At 40.8% G+C, this 25,153-nt stretch overlaps 1 protein-coding gene across 8 annotated transcripts in view; it reads right to left on the bottom strand.

Moving 5' to 3' along the window:
• The window catches only part of LOC306886372 (protein quaking-A), a 122,299-nt gene that overhangs the window by 55,621 nt on the left and 41,525 nt on the right, over positions 1–25,153 (bottom strand). For all 8 annotated transcript variants that reach the window (XM_079443420.1, XM_079443416.1, XM_079443418.1 and 5 more), the window contains exon 4: positions 17,169–17,312. In XM_079443420.1, the coding sequence (XP_079299546.1) occupies positions 17,169–17,312 (144 nt within the window). The remainder of the gene's footprint in view (positions 1–17,168; positions 17,313–25,153) is intronic.

Consider the following 25,153-nt stretch of genomic DNA (forward strand, 5'->3'; position numbering starts at 1 on the left):
AAGATAATAGGAGATATCTTGGCTACTCTTTTCCATTTAATGTAAACGGGGGCTTTCAAGCTCAAAAAAGCACAAAAAACACCTAAAAGTCACCATGAAATCAAAACTGATATTTCATGTGTACACACACACACACACACATATACACACACACACACACACATATACACACACACACACACACACACACATATATACACATATACACACACACACACATATATATACTAGGGCCGGGACTCGATTAAAAAAATGAATCTAATTAATTAGAGGCTTTGTAATTAATTAATCGAAATTAATCGCATTTTAATCGCATATAAATATTTGACCTGAGAACAGTGAGAAGTACGTTTTTTTATATGGATTTTTAAATTTCCCATCCACAGGGCCAACCAAAGCGGTCTCATCAGCTTCTTTGTCCATGTTCACTGTGGTTTGTCTTTGGCTGTTTCTCAATATGCGTTCTTCAGCGATCTTGCGTCCTTGTGTGTTCTCGTTCTATGTCATCATTAACCGTCGAAGTTCAGTTCCAATTCTCAAGAATGCAAGTACAGAGGATGCATGAAAGTGCCCGGATAAGTTCTTGAAACTGAGGATGCACCGAGTGCAGACTTGAGAGAATCGAGCTGTTAGAAATCCCAGAAAACGCTGTGGGTGGCCGGTGTACGGAAACCTGTAAGCTTTATAGTCGCTCTCACAAATACTTAACGGCTCTTCAAGTTGAAAGTAAACATTTATCGTTTTGTTTTGGTTAATTTTAATAAAGTTATAAGAGCCGGAGAAAGTCTGCATTTTTATTGGCATATTAAAATTAATCTTAACCGTAAAACATATAACGCTGTAAAATAAAACACAATACAATTATATGAAAGTAATATCTATAATAGTATGAAATGTTTTAATAAGTTATGACATTTTGTAATATTGATTGTTCATTGGCCGTTTCTTATGCTGAGACTATGCGGTCAGTTAAGCAGGAACGCAGTAATTCAATTCTCATAAGTGTGCGTTCTGTGTTCTCGTGTCCTTCCGAGTTCGTTCTTCCAAGGAAGCTCTCTCTCGCGCACTCTCCCCGTGTTCGCTTGACTTTTGTCGAGCCCAGCGCCTCATAGGCAAGACCGGTCTCCACGAGAACGCAAGTCCGTTCTTTGCGTCAACGCTAGTAGGTGCTCCAGTATAATCGGTCCGCCGAAAAAAAAAAAAAGATCCATTGATGCATTGCGATTCTCTCTCCAACGATTCTGGATCGATTCTGAGCTTAGTTTTTAACCAGTTGTGCGATGACGCTGAGTTTGCTTTAGAAACACCTGTATTCTGCTTGCTTCCAATTCCTCACACACATACACCACTCGAATCTTCCGTAAAATAATCTTTCATAAAGTTCGGAAAGGTTGAAGCGAATTACAACGACATTCACGGGCTTCATTGCACAGGATGCGCGCTTTGTTTGATGTTACACTTGAAGTGTGCGGTCTGGCCCGTCTGTCTTTTCCTTACAAATGCTCTACGAAGTCATCATTTATGTGGTTTGGAATGCAGTGGACTTATACATTTAAAATATGAACCTCACTAACAGAAGGCGGTTTTCAATTTCAAATGCTTTGTGTAGACTGCTCGTGCATGTGGCTGTGTGTGTTTTATGACGCAAAATTAATGTAAACACAGCCAGGTATGTCTTAAGGGATTAAACGGACAGGACAAACCACATTGCTTCTTATATTTCAAAAGAGATCCGTGCGTGAATGCAGCTTAATAGATCTCCCGCTGTCTATGATGTCATAGTAAAAAAGAACAGTAAAGATTAAGAAAAATCACTCAAAGTTCTTGACGGAAACGTTCAGATAATCTTAAATACTGAAAGCACTCGTTGTTTGTTATATGCTCCTACTTGGTTGTATGTTTTTTTATATACACATATATATATACACATACACACATACATACACACACACAGGCCACTTTATTAGGTACACCTGTTCAATTGCTTGGTAACACAAATGATCTACTGGGATTTTCATGCACAACCATCTCTAGGGTTTACAGAGAATATTCCGAAAAAGAGAAAATATCCAGTGAGCGATAGTTGTGTGGACGAAAATGCCTTGTTGATGTCAGAGGTCAGAGGAGAATGGGCAGACTGGTTAGAGATAGAAAGGCAACAGTAACTGAAATAACCACTCGTTACAACCAAGGTATGCAGAATACCATATCTGAACGCACAATACGTCGAACCCTGAAGCAGATGGGCTACAGCAGCAGAAGACAACACAGGGTACAGCTCCTGTCAGCTAAGAACAGGAAACAGAGGCTACAATTCGCACAGGCTCACCAAAATTGGACAATAGAAGATTGGAAAAAAGTTGCCTGGTCTGATGAGTCTCGATTTCTACTGCGACATTCAGATGGTAGGGTCAGAGTTTGGCGTAAAGAACATGAAAGTATGGCTCCACCCTGCCTTGTCTCAACGGTTCAGGCTGGTGGTGGTGTAATGGTGTGGGGGATATTTTCTTGGCACACTTTGGGCCCCTTAGTACCAATTGAGCATCGTTTAAACACCACAGCCTACCTGAGTATTATTGCTGACCATGTCCATCCCTTTATGACTACAGTGTACCCATCTTCTGATGGCTACTTCCAGCAGGATAATGCACCATCTCACGAAGCTCAAATCATCTCAGACTGGTTTCTTGAACATGACAATGAGTTCACTTTACTCAAATGGCCTCCACAGTCACCAGATCTCAATCCAATAGAGTACATTTGGGATGTGGTGGAACGGGAGATTCGCATCATGGATGTGTAGCTGACAAATCTGCAGAAACTGCGTGATGATATGTCAATATGGATCCGAATCTCTGAGGAATGTTTCCAACACCTTGTTGAATCTGTCACAAAGAATTAAGGCAGTTCTGAAGGCAAAAGGGGGCCCAACCCGGTACTAGCAAGGTGTACCTAATAAAGTGGCCAGTGAGTGAGTGAGTGAACGTACGTGTGTACCTACCTACATATATACACACACACACACACACACACACATAGTAGTGTGAAAAAGTGTTGACACCCTTCCTTCCTGATTTTTTTTTTTTTGCATGTTTGTAAGGGGTTTTTTATTAAGGGAAAACTGAAACTGATGAAAACTGTTGCAACAGAGATGGAAATACAGTTCTTAAATATGTGAATTATGCTTCCATCTTTGTTGCCACAGTTTTGGAAGTGCCGCCTTCTGTTCTAAAGAAGGGGGTGTCCCAATACTTTTGTCCATATAGTGTATGTACAAATCATTGGTGTTTGGTGATGAGTTTTCGGCTCGAGGTCTGCATTTAAAGTCACAATTTCAACTGGGATTAGGACTTTGCTTTCTGCAGACCAGTCAAGTTCTTCCACACTGACTGAATCAATCATTTATTTTTGTACCTTGCCTTATACACAGAGGCACTGTCATGTTAGACTAGAAAAGGGTTATGTCCAAACTGTTGTTATAAAATTAAAAACACAATTCCCTAGAATATCTTTATATGCTTAAACATTAGAAGGGGGAGACCCAATACTTTTGGCAATATAGTGTATATAGAGAAAAGAAAAAAGATTTAAAAGAACGTCATGTGCACAAAATGAGTACAAAATGACAGTGAACTGATTCATATCTGAGAGCTTTAGAAAAGTTACTTTTTAGATGGAGTCAACACTATTTTTAGTTGCTACATTTGATTAGAAACAGAAAAAGTAGGAAAGGAAAAGCCAAAGAGAACGTAATCACATCCATCATTATATAAACCATTATAATGGAAAAAAACAAACCATTATCCATAACTCATAGCAAAAACAAAAGCATCAACTCCTTGTATTAGAGCAGATTCAAATAGAGGGTCAGTGCAAGGAAGGAAATCAAGGTCTGGGGCAGTTGGGCGTATTGATTCCAGTAAGAGGGGTGAGGCAGAGGATAAACGACTCAAACAAGCTCCAAAACACCATAAACTACCACACTCATTTCTGCTGAGCAGGACTTTGTGTGGTTGGCACAGCTCTAAATCCAAATAACAACAGCTCAGTGCTGGCCATGAATGCAGATGGAGTCGATTTTCTCTCACTCCACAAACGAAGATTTTGTTTCTGGCTTATTCTACAAGGTATTTAATGAGGCTGCAGTGCCTCTGGTCACTAAAAGTAACTCCCCACAAGCCTGCAATGACACTGGGGTTTAGTGGAGCACAGACTTCCTTTGAGGGCTGATGACGCTGCTTCTCAGAGTCACCGTATAAACTGGACATTTTTGTTTGATGTCAGGCCAATTTTCCCTTTTTTTTTTTTATAACACCCTCTTTCTTTGCTTCTTCCTCCTGGGCTAGAGGTATTCTCAGGATGTTTGTAAAAAATGCAGAGATTATTCCTAGGCGAAAGAGGGAGGAAGGAAATAAAGGAAGTGCGACATTTACAGAGAACTGTGTGTCATCAGACGGGGGGAGGCTCAGGGGAGTCCCTCTGATTTAAGTAACAAAAGCGGACACAGAGTGAACGTTTCCACACACACTCTGGGTGAGAGACATCAGGGAAGGCCGCTCAATAATCCTGCTCTATCCACAGGAATCAGATTCAATCAATGGGGTCTATTTGTAAGGGCAGCGGAGTGAAGCAGCTCTCATTGGCCGTGGGGGAGGACAGGGGACACTAGACTGTGACAGCAGCGCTTGTGAGCACATCAATTTTGTTACACGCACAGAAGTACAGCATTTCCTCTCCATAAAACGTTTACAGCCATTTCCAAATCCATTTCCTTTTCAGTGCAGATCTGTGGGATGGCCGGCGTCCACCAGCACGTGCTTATTTCCAGCAGAGAAACTTTCATGCTTTTACCTTAAAACATTGGAGAGAAATACTACATACACAGAGCCAGGTCAGTTTTTTTTTAGTTTATATCCAAGTACAAATTTTAAGAATGTTGAGACAGAAAAAGAAGAGAGAAAGTTGACATTATACATTTTCAGGACTTAATACAGTTAACTTTGTCACTTCCAGCTCTTCCCTAGTTCCCTTTACCGCATAAACATTCTTCAACTATACCCTCGCCATCAAACCACCCACAATCTACATGATTCAGAACCCTGACAGCATCGTTACAGCTTTAGCATGAACTTCAGCAGTCACCCAGCCAGCGAAGAGAGATTACGGCACATGACATGCAGTTACACCACCCTTCTCCTGTCAGCTGCGTAGAGGTAAAGCCCTGTAAACGCTCCGACAGCTGGCTTGAATGGAACTAAACCTCAGCTTGAGAAATTTTCGGAGTAATATTCCCTATCATTTCTCTCATTCAGTTAGTTGACAGAACAGAGGGTTTATTTTTTTGTGTGAAGCACAGATATGTCCCTGGTTTGTGATAGTAATTCAAATGGACTTCAGTGGAAACCTTCACTGAAAAGTAGCCTGCAAGCAGAGCAATCAATATCCTCAATGTATCATCAGCGACATGAAAAAATTAAAATACTGTAATGCATCTTATTAAATAATCAATAATAGATTATTTGAAAATTATTACACCTTAAAAAGGTCATGAACACGGATTTACATATAATACAACACCACATCTATAGCAAGTATTCTCACAGTATTCCTAATTTCAATACATCCAGCAGTTACAAGTAGCACTTGTTAAGGTTGCAGGAGGTTTGATCTCTAGATGTTGCAGTTTTCCCCTAGGGTAAGACGCACAATGTGTCATGTACATCGCTTCGGATAAAAAGGTCTGCAAAATGACAACCATATAATATGGAGGCCAGGTCTGGGCCTGATAGCTGTATTTAAAATGTCGCACAGATGCTTACATGCACTGGACAAAGGCATCCATGTGGGATTATGCTGGATTTCGCCAGAGCAGGATGTGAGGACAGAGATCAGAGTGAGCGAACAAACAAAATAAAGCACAACAGAAGATGATGAGGGAGGGGTGCAAAAAAACAGAGGGAACATTAATGTGATCCATGATTTCCACTGGTGCAACACATTGTAAAATCTTCAGTAGACTCGCACTCCTCTCTCTCGCTTTCTAATTTCCCCTCCCCTCTTCCTCTTTCCCTCTCGCTGCCAGACGATGTTTTGTTCTGCTCCTATGATCCTTTAATGCCACCCAATCGAGCCGAGAATATCTTGAAAGGATTTGGGAAGGCTGATCTGGAGGTTTAAATACTGACGGATTTGCATCAGATTCCGAGATTTGAGAGTCAAAGCTGATCCGCGTGCTCCCTGTGCCGCCTGGGCTGTCAGATCTGGACTGTGACCCAACCTCGCCCGCTTTACAACCCCCTTAACCTTGTGTTCGGTGTCGAGAGGAATGAATCAGCTGAGGAAAAAAGGCCTGAATAAATAAATCTGCAAATCCCAATAAAAGCAGCACTCTTATGACTGGCCCTTGAACATGCAGTGGGGATTGATGGACCATATTGAGGCTAATTTGAAAACAGACCTTGCCCAACGGCCTAGCAGAGGTTACTTCACAGTCAAGGTTAGCAGCTGCAAAGCAAATGCATGAAATGAAAAGTGTTGGCCAGTGCAGTCAAGGTCTCTACTACGATAGCCAAACTGCTCTGTGGGTCAGGGCCAATATATTAGCAAGCAGAAGGCACAGGGCCTGATATACCAAATGCATGCTGCATGAAAAAATGTTTTGCTTGAACAAAATTGGAAAACATATTGCATGTGAAAGAGTCCCCACACAAACTTGATGACGTTTTCAGTTTTGCTGACTTCAGGACACACTGTGTACTGCCAAAATGAGATTACAAATGAAGAGTAATGGAGACGTATTGGGCCAAATTGCAACTAAAAAAAGCTCCTAGAGTAGGTCAGGATAAACTAATCTAAGTTAAATGGGAGAAAATTCTCAGACTGGACCGGCTACTTCCACATTTCTTGCCTATGGACTCAGCTAACTGTGGCCCAAGATAGAAGATATAAAATGCTCTACATGCAAACACATTTAGGTATCGCCTACAACCGCAAACGTATGTCCTAACACAATCCTGTTCCGCCCTCGAAAACAGTGCGAGAAGATGAAAGGAATCCATTCCTGGCTCTCTCTGCGAGATTGGTTTCGAGAGCATTCTCTAGATGCCAGGGCTGATCCTAGAGGTACCTGTCCCCATCTGACTCTGAATGAGCGGATAATTAGCCCAGACACCATGTAACAGGGGTGGGAGTGCAGAGAGCCAAAGGGGGGCACAAAAACATCCCCGTAACTAGGCTTGTGCACAAACACTGGCGTTTCAGTCTGTAGCTATTCTCTCCAAAGTAAAAGGATTAGTGGCCTGTTAAAAGGAAATGCAGTTGGACTGATGTCCGCAGGGGGTCTTTTAGGGGGAACCAGAAGAGATTACAGCCAACTGTTTTCAGAAGAGTTAGGGGCTGGACTAACCTCTAGAGGTGGGCTGCAAACTAAGAGGTTTATGTTATTTATCCTGATAGCTTGTAACAGGAAGGAGAGCTTGGGGATTGACTCTTTAACTTTTCAAAGACGCTAGTTGACTTTGCGCCTCTTTCCAGAACAAGTTATGATTATAACCAATACCCATTCAGAGTCTTTATTCGGGACATCTTGAGTTATTTCAGCATTCAACTCTACAAGAGTAAAACATATCACACATAGAGACTGTTGTTTCTGAAATCTCATCCTTCACTCTGAGTGACTGAAAGAAGTTGAAGAAAAAAGGTTTAGTGAAAGGTTTGGGTTGATTAGGGATGCATTAATATAAATATAAAATTTTAATTCTGACACTGAGCTGATAATTGTCACATTATTGCTGGTAACCGATAAATGACTGATAATAAAATTCTATACTCTTTCTCTCTCCTTCGGCTACTCCCGTTAGGGGCCGCCACAGTGGAATTATCCACACTGCCTTACATTTCACTGCTGGTTATATTCTGTATAATTGTGTATGTGACAAATAAAATCTTGAATTTGGCACAAGCTTTATGTCGGATACCCTTCCTGATGCAACCTAGCACTAAGAGTAATAAAATTGTGTCTAAAAATATCAAATACTTTGCCCAAATAAAATGGTACACAAAAAAAAATAAAAAAAATAGTGAATTTAGGCATCAAAACATTATAGTGTACAGTATGCAAACATGTATATTCACTTAAAAGAAAAATTACACTTTGAACTTGAATTCATTGAAAAACACTACAGATTTACTTTCTACTGTTTTATCTAGCAGAAACACTCCCAGATTTACAATAAGGGGTGTAGGATTGGAGGGGAGATGAAACTAAAGCAGCTCCATCTCATATTATAAAGAATTATCTGTTAGTTTCTGTACAGTTGAGTAAATATAATTTTTACAAACGCTTTCTGTTGGCAGTTCAGCACAGCTACAGTCAGAAAAGAAAATTTTGTATTATCACTCACAAAGGGTTATACAAAAAAAAAACCCTTTAAATTATCAGCATATCTGCCTTCACCCTGTACGCATTCCCTTGGGAGTAATGTTGGTTTTTTTTGGGCGGGGGGCGGGTGGGTGGGAGTATGGGGCATAAAGCAAACTGCTCGATAAAATTCTTGTCACACTTTCAAGGACAATCATTTGACTGAACTTCAGGCTCTTGTGCCTCATCTGAAGTGAGCAGATTAAACAAACCTGCTGAGAGAGTGAGAGCGAGCAGGTCTGAAGGGAGGTGGCATGCCTGAACTGAGCTCTACCCAACAGGAGGGCACCTACCCTGGGTCAAGGCCACCTGTTCTTCCCCTGGAGTAGTGCTGCTAGAGTACAGCTAATTTGGGCTGGCGCAAGTGCAGGCTAAAAGATGGCCACTCTTTTTAAATTGTGAGTTGTTGCGTTCAGCTTGTTTGGTTTGTTGCAAATTGACCGATCATTTCTTTTGAAAATACATTACCCGCTTAACTAGACCTGGGAGAACACTGAAAACTGTAGCACCACTTCTACCCCAGCTAAATGCTGCAGTTGCACACTGCTATGCAGCTCAGCGTACTCTGAAATGTGTAGTTAGCCGATAACTGGGAGGCCCTCAGGGTCACTGTTGGAGCACTTTACAGGGCCATAGCAGTCTGTGAAGAGTGGGCAATTGAAATCACAGAGAGAACAACAACTTAAGACCGCATGTTCGCTAGCCGAGATGTGGCATTAACCCAAAAGCACAAAATGATGCCTGTCTTTGTAAATTATGCATCAGTATCATAAAAAGACGTTCTAATAGAACAGTCAAAAAAACAGAAGTTAAATAAAACGCTCACTACAGCATCAGTTTATAATTTCCATTTCAGAAAGGCGATTAACATTAGCGGGCCTATTTTTCAACCACAAAACAGCTTAACAGCAGACGAGAGCATCTAAAGTAATGTGATGTGAAATGTGATTTTTAGACATTAAATAAACGCCGGTCTCCTTTACTATGAAACTACGGTCTCATTTGCAGTGACACTTGTTATGCCAGGAAAATCACTTTAAAGCTGAAAATGAAAAGACAAATCCCATTGCACTGCGTGAAGTGGTTGACTTTGCACATCGCCGCTTGAATTTGTGCCTTTAAAATGGCAGGTGCTCAGGTGAAAATAGGCACACAGTAAATCCCAGTCTATTCTGGGTCTGCTCTTTCCATTGCCAGTCCAACGGAGCGTTTGAAGCTGCTGCCAGCAAAGGCCGGATTAGCATACAGACCCCAAGAGAAGCCTTTTCCTGTTGCGGTTCTGGTGGTCAGTAAGCCTGGGGGGCAAACCATGGCTCCAATCAAGAAGACCACAGAAAGTAAAGGAGAAGATAGTGACGGAGAGCTTACAATAAAGCAGGACATAGAACAAAAGGATAACAGTCTCCACCTCTTGGGCCTCTAATACTAAAACTGCCAGGACCAGCTACCATATCGCACCATCAGATGTTGGAAAAATAAAAAAGTTAGCCAATGCTTCAAGGAAAAAAGCTCTGGACTGCTACAGGCCAATATATATTCAATATTGACCAATACCTGATATGGGCCAATAAATTATATGGCACCAATTTACAGTGAATCATGCAGAATACAATATTATGCTTTAAGCACGTCTACAGTATCAAGTCCCCTGACCCTTTTTTCTGTTTGTTCCAACACTTATGCAGGAGCAGCAATGAGTACTGATGGCTCTCCAGCTATCTACGAGCCACATCACTGAGGCAGTGCACAGGGCTTTTACAAGCTCACGGCTGAGGATGTTCCCCTTTACCCATGATCCTACGCTATAGACCCTGCAGCTGGGGCTTGAGTCTGATCGGATGCGACAAATGCTCTGAAAACAGGGACACAAGAGCACTCTCGGATGGGTTACATTGAACTGCAGGGCAACTTGTACGCATTTCAGGAGGCTGTCGTCATAGGTGGTTGCATTCACTGCGATTTTTTTCCTGTCTTTTGTCCTCCAAGATCACCAATGATCTCAGCCCAATGAAACTCAAGCCGCATTGAAGTAGTCAACTACAATACAGTTAAATTCCAGCCACTCCAAGGATAAATGCAGCTGCATGCTTTAAGGGATAGTTCATTTACATGTCTTTCCAAACACAATGTGTGTTTATTTCTTCTGAGACACAAAATAATTTTATAACCATCTTGCCTATACAATAAACCAAAATATTAGACCTCACTGACTTTCAACATTTTTCAAAATATATTCTTTTGTGTTCCACAGAATACATACAATCGTACAGGTTTGGTACAACATCTAAATGGGGGCAGAATTTTCTTTTCAGGAAGAACTATCCTTTAAAATTAAGAGGTGCTCGATAAAATAGAGTAAGAAAATGATAATGAATTTATTTTAAACAGAACGATTAGCAATTGATAGTTTTCACGTGACATCACAACCTTATAGGAACACCCACCTGGTGGGCAAAACAAAGCTTTGCTCCACTGACTGCCAGTTATTTTTACGCAGATTGCATCAAGTAATAATGTAGTAAAATGCATATTAAAAGGAGAAATTCAGTAAACACCTTATTGATGATTTATATTGTGTACAGGCAAGAAGATGAAGCCAGAATATAATTGCAATGTGCAAAGTTTCACATTAAATGGATTCCCATAGAAAACCATTAGAAGGAAAACACTGAACAGTTAAACGGATTGCGTTCATATTCCGGCCTCATCTGCTTGCCTATGTAAACTATGCATCAATAATATGGTGAATACTGAATTTGATATTTTAATATTACCATTTTAAATATATTATGGCACTTTACGTGTTTTTACAACGTTTTGTCGCACTGTTTATGATTGAAATATTGCCGCGGGTGCTTAATATGGATGGCAAATGGCCAAAACTTGCATTTTGTTCAGAAATACCTTTGTTTTATTCTTTTGAGAGGTGATCTAAATATTTGCTGCTGGGAAACAGATGCAAAATTGACAGGCTTGTGCAGCAGTTCTATGGATGTTTTGCCCTCCAAGTCTTCGAGCCGGTCACGTGACTGAAAGCTATGAATTGGATTGGTGGCACTCTCACCACACATGCCGAAACAACAGCAAGCAGCCAGATGGCATTTTGTTCTGGTTTGTCACATGGGCCTGATAGGAGGTGAGAGATTATGCGTGTTGAAGAAAAGGTGTTTATTGATCACGATGAGTTGGCCGCCCAGAACAGTCCTAGTTTCAGGCAGCATTCCACAAGACATGCGAGCTGATGGCAAGAATTTGGCTGACGAGGACGTTACGCCCCACAGACCATGATGCCTGTCGTATATTATGCACCATCTGTCTCTCTTGCCTTTCCTCTGAGCCTAAGAGTGAGTGAGAGGTCTATAACCAGGTGTATGGTGTGAAATTAACTGCGTTCCTGAATTGGGAAAAGATTACAAATGCAAAGCACCCATGACAACTCCGAGAGGCTTGAAACCTCTCCAGATCGGGGACTCATTGTGCTCGGCAGAGGCGCTGAATGTGATGGTTTATTGGAGTACACGGGATAAAAGATGTGCTAAGAGAGACCGTGTGAGAGAGAGTGGGGGTGTGTGTGTGTGTGTGTGTGTGTGTGTGTGAGAGAGAAAGGAAGAGAGACAAGAGAAGGGAACAGGGCTTCAGGCTACAGTGCAAACACTGCTAACCCAGTCACTTTGTTACAGGCAAGGACGAGCCCATTCACGGAGAGATGCTGGAAGCGTTGTGTGAGCGAAGCTCCCTATTTCTCTTCTTTCACCTCCCTCCCCCTTCCTTTGTGGCCTTTTAAGATATTGGAAGCATCATGGAGGACACGGGGAGCATCAAGTTGGTTCTCTAGTCGATTTCTGCCTACAAACGCAAGCGGAGTTGAAATGAAATGCTGGAAAAAGGAAAGCAATAACAAAGCAAGGAATAAAGGAAAGGGCCAGACTGCTGGGCTACAGCTACTATACGCACCCACGTAAAACTCCAAAGCCACTGAGCTCTGGAGGCAAAACTGTTACTACAGATATGCCACAATCTAGCAGGAAGTGCCTCCCTGACAAAAACTGAACACAAAGAGAGACCGAAATGCTACATGCGCCTTATAGCCAGGGGCATCCACATAAGAAACTACTAGCAGTACCGTACTGAATTTAAATAAGGTCTTCGTCCACCGTTACGATTTTAAACCTTTGCTCGGCTCCTGTCGACGGCCGACCCAGTGCACTGACACTAAAATAACCCAGAAAAATATTTTGATACGCCACTTTAATTAGCCGAGGTAAAGGAAATGGACACATAGTGGCCTAGATTCTTAATGAGATGTCATAGGTGTGAGCTTCTATTTCCCATCATTCCCTAGTGCGCTGATGCCAACTGGGAGCAGACATGCTAAAGTACAGTTTTGTGGATATAACATACCATTCGCAGTGAGGGGGTATTTAGGGTGAATATCTAGCATTTTAACAGAAGGCCTTTCACTGGGCCTCTGAGAATGTTGTGACTGCAGGATTAGCACTGACCTCACATACCAACAGAGCTACTGTCAAACATTAGAAATGACTTCCTGCTGTCTGTTAGCTGGATTCTCGCTCTCTCAAACACACACCTCGAGGGCAAATGAGGAATGTCACCTTATAGCACAGAATCGCTCTTGGCAATTTTGACAATGCATCTTCTAAACATCTAAATCCACAACACCATCATGGGTGTCAGCTCTCCTGGGTTTAGCACCCCTAATGAGAAAACCAATTTGTCAGGTTTTTAACACATTTGAGAGGCTAATTGCTTCGTAGGAAGGAATCACACTGTTTTATTCTCTCTGATCATCTCCAAATGGGCTGGTGTATAAACCGGTAAATTAAATTAACAGGGATCTGATATGTAGACGTGTCCCCGGACTACAACGCATCTCTGTTTGTAGCATCGGAGCTTGTCACGGAATCTGCTGGAGATTAGAGCAGCCTCGTAAGCACAGTTGCTATAATCCTGCAGCTATCTCGGTCTTCAAAAACTGGGCCTTATCGTTGAGAAACTAGGAAAGTAAGCAAATTCAATGCCAAATGATTAGAAGACAAATTGTCATACATGGAATGGGTGATGCTGCCTAATAATATTGGCAATAATTAAGTGCATTAAAAGTACACACATGGCTTGATCTACATTCAGCACATTAAAATGGAAATTAGCAAATCCAATTTTAGAGATAAGATCGCTGATTAGTGTTTAACCAATACCATTTTCAGTCACTGGTGGATGTTCTAACAATAAGTAATTATTTTTAGCACCTCATAACACAGATTTAAAACACATTTAATACATGACCATAGCAGGGATGTGCGTTCTATATTAAAAATAGACTGTAAATGATCTTAAGGAAACTTTGAATAGCTAGAGCAGACGCGTTTGTTAGGGGCGTTCACATAGGACGTGATCTGGTGTTCAGAAATAGCTGGACAGAGGACAACGGAATGGAGCTATTTTAAACTTGACAATCTTAAACTCAATGCTCATGGAGCAAGATACTACAAAACACACAAAAAGTGACTTTAAAAGACTTTACCTCACAAACTACAATTAGTGTTTTATCAGTGTCCATAACCCACACCTGCATTTGTCTCCACCTTCCTCTTATGTCTGTTTAGCAGTAGGGTACTAGCGTCACAGCTTACAGAGAGCGATTTGTTTCACACTTCTCCGAAAGATTCATCAGCCCTCCTGTGCCTTCTGCTCCCACTGAGTGAACCGCTTGACTTCTAAAGTTACTGATCATTTACGGAGCTGTAAATGTACCAAACTGGATAAAACTGAATTTGACTGTGGGCTATGGTGTAAAGCTCTAAATCTGAATTTTATGCCATAAGTCAAACTCAAAAAGATATGGATTTGTAGATACACATTGCTGAGTGTTTTATAGGTTGCAGTTTTACACATGTGCGTGTCAGCACTTTTATGAACAAAGACAGGGTGTCCCTCCAGTGAAGTGGTACACAGAGGGCAGGGGTGTAAGAGAAACTGTTAGACCAGTATTCTGGTATGCCTTTTCCACCAAATTGATCCTGTGCTCTTGCCGGGACAGTTTTACACTTAGATGCACAAGTATGAAAAAAATTCTTATATTCTAATAATAATAATTCTAATAATTCTTCATTCTATCAAAAGATGATTTTAATGTGCTTTTGATGATGTGATTGCACAGATACTATTTAAACTGAACTGAGCTGGATGACGACATCACTGAATTCAACAAAGAATTGCCTTTAACTGAAAATTTAGTGTTTACTATTGTCCTTTTGCATAATTACTGACACTATTTTCCTATTTAATACTGTAAAGCTGCTTTGACACAATCTGTATTGTTAAAAGCGCTATATAAAGGTGACTTGACATGTAACAGTCATAATTATTTAAATATACAATGAATGCTTCTTACAAACATACTATTCATAAAATGAGGGATTCACCAATATTAAAATTATGACCAATAACAATAAATGACATTCATTATTAAAAAAAGCACTTAAATGAATAACAAAATAAATAAAAACACTAAATAAGCCAATACATTTTAAAAATCTGCAAGACAGCAGGGTAAGTGAGACTGGAGAAGAACTGTGGGAAGCGATCCGCATGTAAAAGTGTGGCTCGATTCTTATCTTTTTCCTTCCATTACGTTCCTGCCTTAATCCTCTCACTCGCTACTACCTTCATTACCAGCCCACCTTCAACTCAAATCTCTCTCTCGATGTCTCTTCCTTTCTCTGTCTCTCGATGGGAGTTGAAAAGTTCACAGGGCCTTTAAGTCTCTGAATCACCCCCTTCCAACCCTGGCCTCTGAGGCTGCGCGTGCGCATATCCGCCGTTCATGCACTCTCTCCAAGTCTGATGATCATTCAAATGCTGTGTGTGGAACTGATTCCTTGAGCAAGGCTGAAAATTTCAATTTGGTCTCTGCGAGCGGGAACCGTTCGGCTGTGGCAACTCTTCAGGGCCCGAAACAGGATTACAGATTCATGCGGTAATGTGCTAGCTGCCTCTCAAGGTAGGTAAAAAAAATCAATATCGCAGATGTTTATAAAACAGAGAGCCTCTCTCAGAGAGCTCTGAGACGCTACTGCCCCCCTTTTCTCTGCCCTAACCAATCAAATCCTTTCCACAATGACAAAATGAAGAGAGCCGAGGGGAAACAGACTGTGACCTCGTCTGTTTTATGATGTATTTAATAAGACAATTTCATGCCTCTAAATGAGCCAAAGATATCCTTCATTAAGACTGTACGGGATAAGATGGACTGTTTGTCATTTAATCCAGTTTAGCATGGCATGATAAAGGGCATTAGAGTCAATCTGCCACACACAGAACCAGCATGTTTAAGAGGGGCTTTATCTGTACAGCAAAACTTTAGATACATCAGCCAAGATGAAAATTGTCATCATTCACCCACCTCTATGCCTTAAAATCACATGGACGTTACTATTGCAAGTCACAGCACCACAAACTTGCAGCAGGCAGTGTGTCACTTAAAAATCATCCTCTTATATTAAAGCAAATCGATTCAAACTTGTCAAGACACAGGTAAAAGCATCTTATTTTACAAAGAAAGTCACGATGAAGGTGTAATGATGACAGTTTTCACTTTTGGGTAGACTATCCCTTCAAGTAAATTAAAATATTAGATACACATGTATAGTATGTTACATTTACACTACAAAAACAATCTGTTCTGGGAAAGATTTCAGTTTTGTATAAAAAGACCAAGAGCGTTGTGTAACTCTGAATGAAAACTGAGTAGAGCAAACACAGGCCTCCTGAGAGCCTGAGCATGGATTGTATGTGTTTAAGGAGGATATACACGGTGAGGATGACTTTGATCTCAGGAGTGCATAAGGTCAGAGCGAAAATTTGGAGAGAGCATGTAGCCATTTACACATCTCCCACCCACACTCACTGTACAGAATGAGTCACACTCAGCCGGCAGTGTATGTTTGTTTTCTTTGACGAGCGTGTGTGTGTACTCGTGCATGTGTGTGGAGGGTTTAAGGCCTCCCCGCTCAAACGGAACAAGAGATATGAGCATAAAGAAGGGGGGAAAAAAATCCCCAAACAAGAGGCGAAATGTGGGGTTTCTGGCCTAGAGAGAGAGTTGGAAAAAAACCTGCACAAAGAAACAGGAGAAAGCGAGCGCCTGAGAGCAGTCAGAACGCCAAGGACTTTGTGTCCCGCTCTGAAATGAAGCGAGAGGCACATGGCTGGGTGGAATGGCTGCTTTTGGCCAGGTTTCAGCGGTCGAAGCCTTTCCACCATGTCGCCTGATAGGAAAAAGGCTCTTGCAGCTGTCCAGCCATTCTGTTCATTGCAGGCAAAACAGCCTGGAGCCAGAGACCCTGACTTAAGCGCCCCTACCCCCTGCGGGAATCGAAGGAGGAGCAGAGAATAGAAAGGTGGAATGGGGCGGAAATATGTGGGAAGCAGGTTGCAGGGCACCATTTATTCTCTGTTGGGAGCCTGAGATAAAAATATCAAATTTTAGCAGAAGACCGAAGCCAGGGGTCAGGGGTGGGATTAAAATCTGGCCCATATGCACAAAGGCGTCACAAACCTAGAACAGGAAGCAGCATAAAGCATTTTGCTAAATCCAACACTTGCCTTACAAAGCCCAAGCCTCGGGCAGGTCTGCAGAGAAGATCTGAGAGGTCAAAACATTTGTAGCAAATCACTTTCCACTAGCACAAATACTTTTGGTAAGTATAAATGTGTGTTTGCAACTTACTGCAGGCACCAGTAGCTTCTTGACCTCTTCAACAGCTCTTCTCATCTTGATCTCGGCACGTGTCTGTGTGTCCTCCACTGTGATCAGCACGTGCAGGTCTTCATTTAGGTGCTCCCAGTTTGGCTTCCCTCTGTTCTGCTCCTCCTGAGAAATGGAGACAACAAAAGAGAGAGAGAAAGAGAATGTTAGTAGCGGTGACAGGATTTTTTACAGGACATCCAACTTTGAGTCAGTGTGAGAGAGTGTGACATGTTCTTGCCATAGACAACAGCCGGCAGTCTGATGCAGCCTCACATTGAGTTAAAGACAGCTGTTCTTCAAACAGCAGCTATTACCCAAGAGCACGTGTTGGGAGTAGAATATTTACCACCACATTTACAAATATTCCATCAGTTGCCGCATGCAGGAAGATTACTGTAAAAACTAATTCTGGTAACTAGTAGTTCTGCCACTAATTTTAGGTATGGTCATATGCTGTTTAGCACTCACTAAACAAAGCATTTTCATGAGCAAAAAAAATAATAAAAAAAAATAAAAAAAATTCTACATACCAGCCAACTGCAGACTTTATTTGTTCAGTATAAGTTCAATGAAGTGTAACAAACTGAAAACTCAAAAATATCAAAATTTTCATCAGAACAGGAAAAGCAGTGAAGCTCTTTGAGAACAATTCTCCCAGCGATCATGTAAAATGGCCTGCAGTTGGTGTGCATGACCGTTTGATTGGCTTGGGTTAACAGTGGCCTCAAAAGAAAGCCTTTTGGTGTGTTCGCACCGCAGGAACTAGGAACTAAATTAGCTCCTACTTCAGAGTAGGGTCTAAAACAGTTCTATTGGAACTATCAGTGACGTAAGTGCACGTTGATTGGCAAAAGCAAGCAAAACCCTGGCTACCCGGCAGTTTTAAAAAGCCATGTAAACATATTTACTCCATGAACATGGAAAACAGTGATAACGGCATTTACCTCTCTGCAGTGTTGTGTTCTTTTCTCAACTTCGATGATATGTAACACTGCAAGTTGTCAAAAAATGTAGGCTCTTAGCCCAACTTTTTGCTCATGCAATCGCGTAAACTGTACATTTACATTCCATCTGCGTTATCATGAAACCCACGACACAGCAAAAACAGCTCTGATCACGGTGTCCTTCATTCACCGGTTGTTGACATTTGTTAATGCCACGCAAAACGATATCTCTGTCGGCTGCTTCAGAGTTCCTGCTGCCGGTGTGAATGCAACCAGGAAAACGGCCCGAGAGGAGAAATTGGTTCTCTAGGAACTACCCTGCTGGCTAAACTGAGTAAAGAAGAAGCTTCACACTCTTGAGGGTGGGTCTTTTTCAAAACCAACAATTACCCATAACCCAAGATTTCAACGCCTCTCAAGAGCCTGACAGTTCATTTAGCTCAGAGTAGAAGCAACACTACAAACCTGATGGATGAAAGGTATAAAAAAAAAAAGGAAAGAAAAAGACAAGACCATGTCCGTTTCTTTATACAGTAACATAGCAAAATAGCAAATTTTATCTTCCAATCTAACACCCTTTATGCCTGAAACCATTAGTAATACAAAGACAGGATTCCAAGGTAAAGTAGTTTAAAGACCACTTGACCGGCCCTAACCGCCTCTTGTTTACATTGATTACAAGTATAATGTCGGCATCTGTGCCTCCCCCCATGTTTTCCATGATGCTTTCAGATCATTGCTCAGTCAGACACCTCAATTAGCATGCCTGCTTCACAAACGAGCACAGAGTGGTGGATCTCAGGGGGGGAGGAGAAGGGTCCACCTGACATGCTTACTAATTCACCGAATGAGACCCAGTCGAGTGCCTATGACACTGCTTTCCAAGGTACTGCCATGGATACTGTTACTATAGAAATGATCACATACACAAGCCAACAATGCATGGACTGTTTCAATATTTTCACTACACTAAGGTGTAATTCAGCCTCCTACAATGCTGGAGTGTCAAGCAGGCAGTTATTGACGCTAGCTAATTTACCACATGTGTGTAGTACCCGGACACCAGGATTTAGATTGCCAACAGCACCAATTAACTTTACCCATTAAAAATAGATATCCTAACTAATGATATTGACCAATCATGGCCTGTAACCGTACAAAGTACTCTTAAAAGCAAAAGCTACGGCATCATTGTCAAGGTGAGCACATGCTGTGCCATCCATGTATGGAGCGAGACCTTCAGCTCAGAGCAGAGCAAAGGCATGGACTGTAAACACACACCCACCCACCCCAGCCCATCAAGGAGCAAGGTCATTCTATGTCCTCTGAGGGTGGGTGAGGGGCAGGCAGACCCGGGCAGAAAGAACAACCCTGAAAGCCTCTGAAGAGGGCAAAGATTCTGTTTACCGACATACGAAACCACCGGCGAGGCGACATGCATGTGATGGGAGACACATGTGATGACGGACCCATAAAAGTACAAGAATAAATCCAAAAGCAGCTCGTCAGCAAAAAGGGTTTGTGGAACTTTGGCATGTGTATATGGACCAAACTGTCAATCTTAACTGTATGCGCACCAAAAGCAACAGAGCAAAATAAACCATGCAAAGTTTTCACCATGCAAAGGCACTGCTTCGATTCCACTGGCAGACGTCCTGGCTGGAAATAATCCACGCTATAAATACTGTTCATATCAACCAGAGCAGACTGAACTCAAGCTACAGTCTTGAACAGCTGTCCCATGTGGAGTAGTTTACAGGCACCTGTTCAACAGGAGTGGAAAATTGACTGGGGGAACTCAAAAAACTCAAACTACCAACATTGGCAAAATACATCAGAATGTTTACTGATACAGCTGCTGGAAATGTTACTTGTCCTTGTAGTTTCACTAGTGTTTAAATGAACAATCTTTTGTTCATTTAAATTTAATGAATAAATGTCAATGTCTCAAAATTGCAACAAAGTAGTCTGGAAACTAGGGCTATCGCGATTCGTCGATTTTATTCGACTATAGGCCTTTATCACACTTCCGCATTCGAAAAGCGGAAGATTCAAATAGTAGCATAAAAGAACTTCCGCTGCAGCCTCCATCAATGGCTGTGCCCATAGCACGGCATTGTTGTGGATTTTTTATGTAGAATTCAGCACATATACGTCTTCTAAAGACAGTTTACAACAATTAATTGAGTATTATGAAACAAAGGAATATGTTGTCACGATATCCCAATGAGTATTTTGTTGGCGCCCCCTGCAGGCCTTTGTTGTAATGCGTAATGCACATCAGCTCTTACATTATGTATTTTAACAGTTTTGTTCAATAAAACCATATGATTTCTTGCTTTTGATACTTTATTTGAACTAAATATTGCCTCATTGCCATTATACTATATGTATTTTAAGTCATTTTAAAGGCTATTGTTCACTTACATCTATTGTTATTACCACAAAATATATATATATAATTATAGGGCCCTAGGGGTGTGCGATATGACGATTTTTGACCGTGGACGATAAAAATGTCCCCACGATCTGCTTTTTAAGAAATATCGTAGTATCGTGCTACAGAACACATTATGTCAAATACAGTTCTGGCGCCTCCGTCTCTACTGTACAACACGACATACAGCAATAGAGTTACTCTGACAGGACACTGCACTTATTCGCGATCGCAAAAGTACATTATTTGCATACAAGCCTTGATGGTTAAATGTTTAATTCACGCGCTGGTCTGACGTGCGCTTTTTCTGAGCGCATACACCTGAAGCACGCACTAAAAACCCTGTCTAACAGCGCCTGATTACTCAACTAACTTATCTTTTGCGCTAATACTGTCAAAACACAAGGTTTACATACAGACTGAGTTGGTTATCTCTAAAATGAAAGTAAATAGTTAAGAGAGAAACGGATGCGTGCAGTTCTTAAAGGGACAGGACACTAAACATGCTGTCGACTGTCATTAAAGGCATAGTTCACCCTAAAATTTAATTTCTGTCATTATTTACTCACTCACATGTTGTCCCAACCCTCTATTAATTTCTTGTGCTGAACACAAAAGAAGATATTTTGAAGAATGAGGGTAACCAAACAGTTGCTGGTCCACTTTGACTTTGATAGCAGGAAAGAAAAATCCTATGGAAGTCACTGAGGACCAGCAACTGTTTGGTTTTCTACCTTCTTCAAAATAGCATTTATGTTCAGCAGAGGAAAGAAACTCATTCAGGTTTAAAACAACTTTTGAGTAAATGATGGTATAAAAATAAAACATTATGACAGAATTGACAGACAGATGATAGAATATAAATTTTTGGGGGAACTATTCATTTAACGTTAACAAAACACAAAGAGAAAAATCACTCACTATTCTTGACTGAAAAACGTTAATACAGTTGCTTTAGGAATCAGTCTGTGTGTTTTATTTTTATATTTGTTCATTCAATTTCATTGAATGCTCTGCTAAATACACCTATTGTACCTGAAAATAAAGCACTTTTTTTTTTATTTGTATATTATGTGTATTTGTAATGTGCATCTTTGTTCTTATTTTTTAATAAGAAAGATAAAATAATGAAAAAGATTTTTTAATCTTCACCCACTTTGGCCTAAATATCTTCCATGCGTCTTTGTCTTTCTAGTTTGGCTGTAATGCTCAGACAACTTGTAAAACAAAATAGTAAAACTAACATGACAAAGAATCGTGATAAAATCGTGAATCGTGATATTTCTAAAAAAAATCGTGATATGATATTTTTCCCATATCGCCCACCCCTATAGGGCCCTATGAAATTTTACATTTAAATTTCTCTCCAAAATAAATTCTGGTAAACAATATTTTGGGTAAATACTCCTTTAAAAAGTGTCTTGATTATAATTGTATTATTAGACTAGAACATGTGGATATGTTGTCATTCTTTCACTATAATACTGAACTTTGATTTCAGTGATTTGGACTGAGATGGACACTTGCTTCTTGCACTGTGTTGCACTTTTGCTTTAAAAAAGGACTTCATAGAAATTTGGATTTCATTTGGTTTAATAAAATATTCTTAAATAAAATTGCTGAATTTGTGGAAATTAGATTAATCGATTAATTAGTCAATAGATTAATCAAAATAAAAAGTCATTAGTGGCAGCCCTACTGGAAACAAACAATTCGATTTTCCATTGAGACTTCACTCTGGTGACGTATGTCAGATTTCTCCAATCATTTGGTCCTCATAATTCCTTCCTCTATCCAATCAACAACCAAGAGATAGGACCAGGTCCCTGCCTTGTTTTTTGTTTTTTTTCTCCTTTTGGATGAATATCACAATACGGAAGAAAAGATCTGTCGCTTCTGTTACATAGTGACTTTAAGGAACTGGTTTCCTATAATAAATGTGTGCTGTGATCAGGGTTTCCGTTGTCCGGTAATTGCCGGACATTGGCCGGAAAAAAAATGAAATGTCCGACAAAATTAAATCTGTCCGGTCAAATTGTCCGATTAAAATGGCCTAATAATCCCGCCTCACTAACACAATCTGAATTTGAGAATAAGCCTAAAATGTATAAAGCAAAAACACACCGACCTTTGGCTATGTTATAAAGGAACAGGCTCTACGTTTGAAAGTTATTAAACAACATCGCATGCTGCATTTAAAATAAAGCGCACGCCTAAGGGGCCGCTCACATATCGCGTCTTTTGCGCGCTCAAGTTCGTTATTTCAAATGGAGACGCGCGGTATGCGCGCTCATAATGGAAGCGACGCGGTCGTGGTGCGACGCGCTCGTTTTTTCCAGGCGCGTCCGCGCCGCATCGATATAAAAACATCTCAACTTTTCAGAATGCCGCAAGCGCACCGCAGGTCATGTGACAAGAACCAACCAATCAGCTTCCTCACCTTTCCGTTACTTTGAAACCTCAGCAGCGTTTTTGAAGTATGGGGTGCACCCAAACACTGCGGCGTTTTTTACTTTTCTTAGTAAATAAATCTTGTAACAGAGTTATAGCAAGTGTTTTTCGGTGTTGGAAATCCATTGCTGAAATTTCCTTGTTGTAACGGAGAGCGCAGCTGATGATTGTTTAGCAACGACAGACGCCTCCGGAGCGCAACCGCCCGAGCGCTTTGGAAAAAAAGAGAAAGCGGCGCGCCTAGCATTTTCCACACGTTTTTAGGCGCGATATGTGAATGGCCCCTGAGACGTCTATTTATAATTTATAATAAGTTGATTGACGCCAATCGGTCGTTCATGTTTTTTTCCGTCTATTTGAAAGTTAGGCTAATAAACGTTGCATTCTATACGGCCTGATAATGTCATTTTTTAAGTTACATAGCCTGCCTCCAGTTTTCCTCAACTTGACTAATTAAGAGGCGATATTTGACCGGCATATCACCAAAATGTCCGGAAAACGAAACCTCTGCCGGTCACTTTGACCGGCACCATTTTTTCCTAGCGGAAACTCTGGCTGTGATACAGGTGTAAAGAAAAAAGAAAGGGAACTCAATTTAACCAAGAACAAAGACTTGAAAATAAAAAGAGGAGGGACAGAGGGGAAAAAAAGCTTCAGAGAGCCTACTGTGTGGCTCTGGAGGGTTCTGTGATGCTCCGGTGGGGGTGGCTGTCTGTTACATTTGATCTGTGCTGTGGTTTCTGAGAGCCCTCAATTTGAACAGTGTTTGATCAGAGGACGAGGCTACACAGTGGGACAGGTTATTATCCCGAGTTTGTCTGTCCTGTCCTCTCCCATTACATCGGCCTGAGCTCGACTTCAGTACACACACACACCACAAGCGTGAGGACATAGAGTCTCTTGAGGCTGTGCAAACTGGTGTATATACGCAGCTCTTGAGAGGGTAAATGGGGTTAAACCACCTTTGGGGAGCAGTTAAATAAAATGTCGGTCTGATTTAGTGCTAATGAAGCATTTTCTCCTGAGACTTCAGGTGATCCATGCCTTTACCTTTCAGAGTAAACATTAAACACCACTAACAAACAACCCATCGCATCTCCACGAATGATCTATAACCAAACACTCTGTGATGAGAAAGACTCCCACTCCACTTCTCTGAATGAAAGTCACAACGTTTTCTTTCTTCTAATTTTCTACAACTCCATCGCTCTCTCAGTCCCCAGAGGCAGCAGTAAACTAAATTACTGAGTGCACAAAAACAGCTTGGCTAATGGACGCTAAATAAACAACCCCCTCAGCCCAGACCTGACTCTGCTCACAACTCTTCAGTCTCTTTAGATGGTTCTAACTATACGCACAACTGTCAGTTTCAGTATCTCACTATCAACATTGAGAAATGAAAACATACACAAGACAAAAAATGCACAAAAAAATGGTGATGTTAGATCATTTGTCATCTTTCATGAAGATCTGGGGTATTTCTCTTTACAATTATGTTTATTCTAAAAAAAAAAAAAAAAAGTCTGTTCTAACTCTCATGCCTCAAATAGAGCATATGGCAGCTGAATTAAATTACTGTTAAAGATGTAACGAAAGATCTTTTCTTTGGTATTATGATGTACATTCAAGTAAAACAGATTAACAAAAAAGAAAGACGTAAGATGGGTTCTATCAACTGATTGTTAATAGGATGGAGGCAGATCTGGACGTGAACTTGCAGTCAATTGTAACACCGTTATGATTGGAGAAGTCCAGCATAAAATATAAATATTTTGATTAACAATTAAAAGGTTAAACAAAATTAAAAATAAAATGTATGCATAAATTAATCATTCACAATAAGACCAATAACATGCATTTAAAAAAAATATGGTACATTTTCATTTCATACACACTTTAAAATGTTTTTCTTAAAACTACAAACATGAACTAGGAGTAAGAAAAGACCAAGCTCAATGTTGGATTGCGGACAGTAACATCAGTGGAACATAATGTGCTCCCTAATGTAGTAACGGTCAGTTATGTCAGCTTTTGGCTCCACTGAAAACCGTTGGAAACGAGAGATTCGCAGGTACCCCAGCCAAGAATTAGCAACATTCAGTGGAAAGGGAGTATGACAGAATCAGTCAGGA

Source organism: Barbus barbus, assembly GCF_936440315.1.
Source record: "Barbus barbus genome assembly, chromosome: 20".
Lineage (NCBI taxonomy): Eukaryota > Metazoa > Chordata > Actinopteri > Cypriniformes > Cyprinidae > Barbus > Barbus barbus.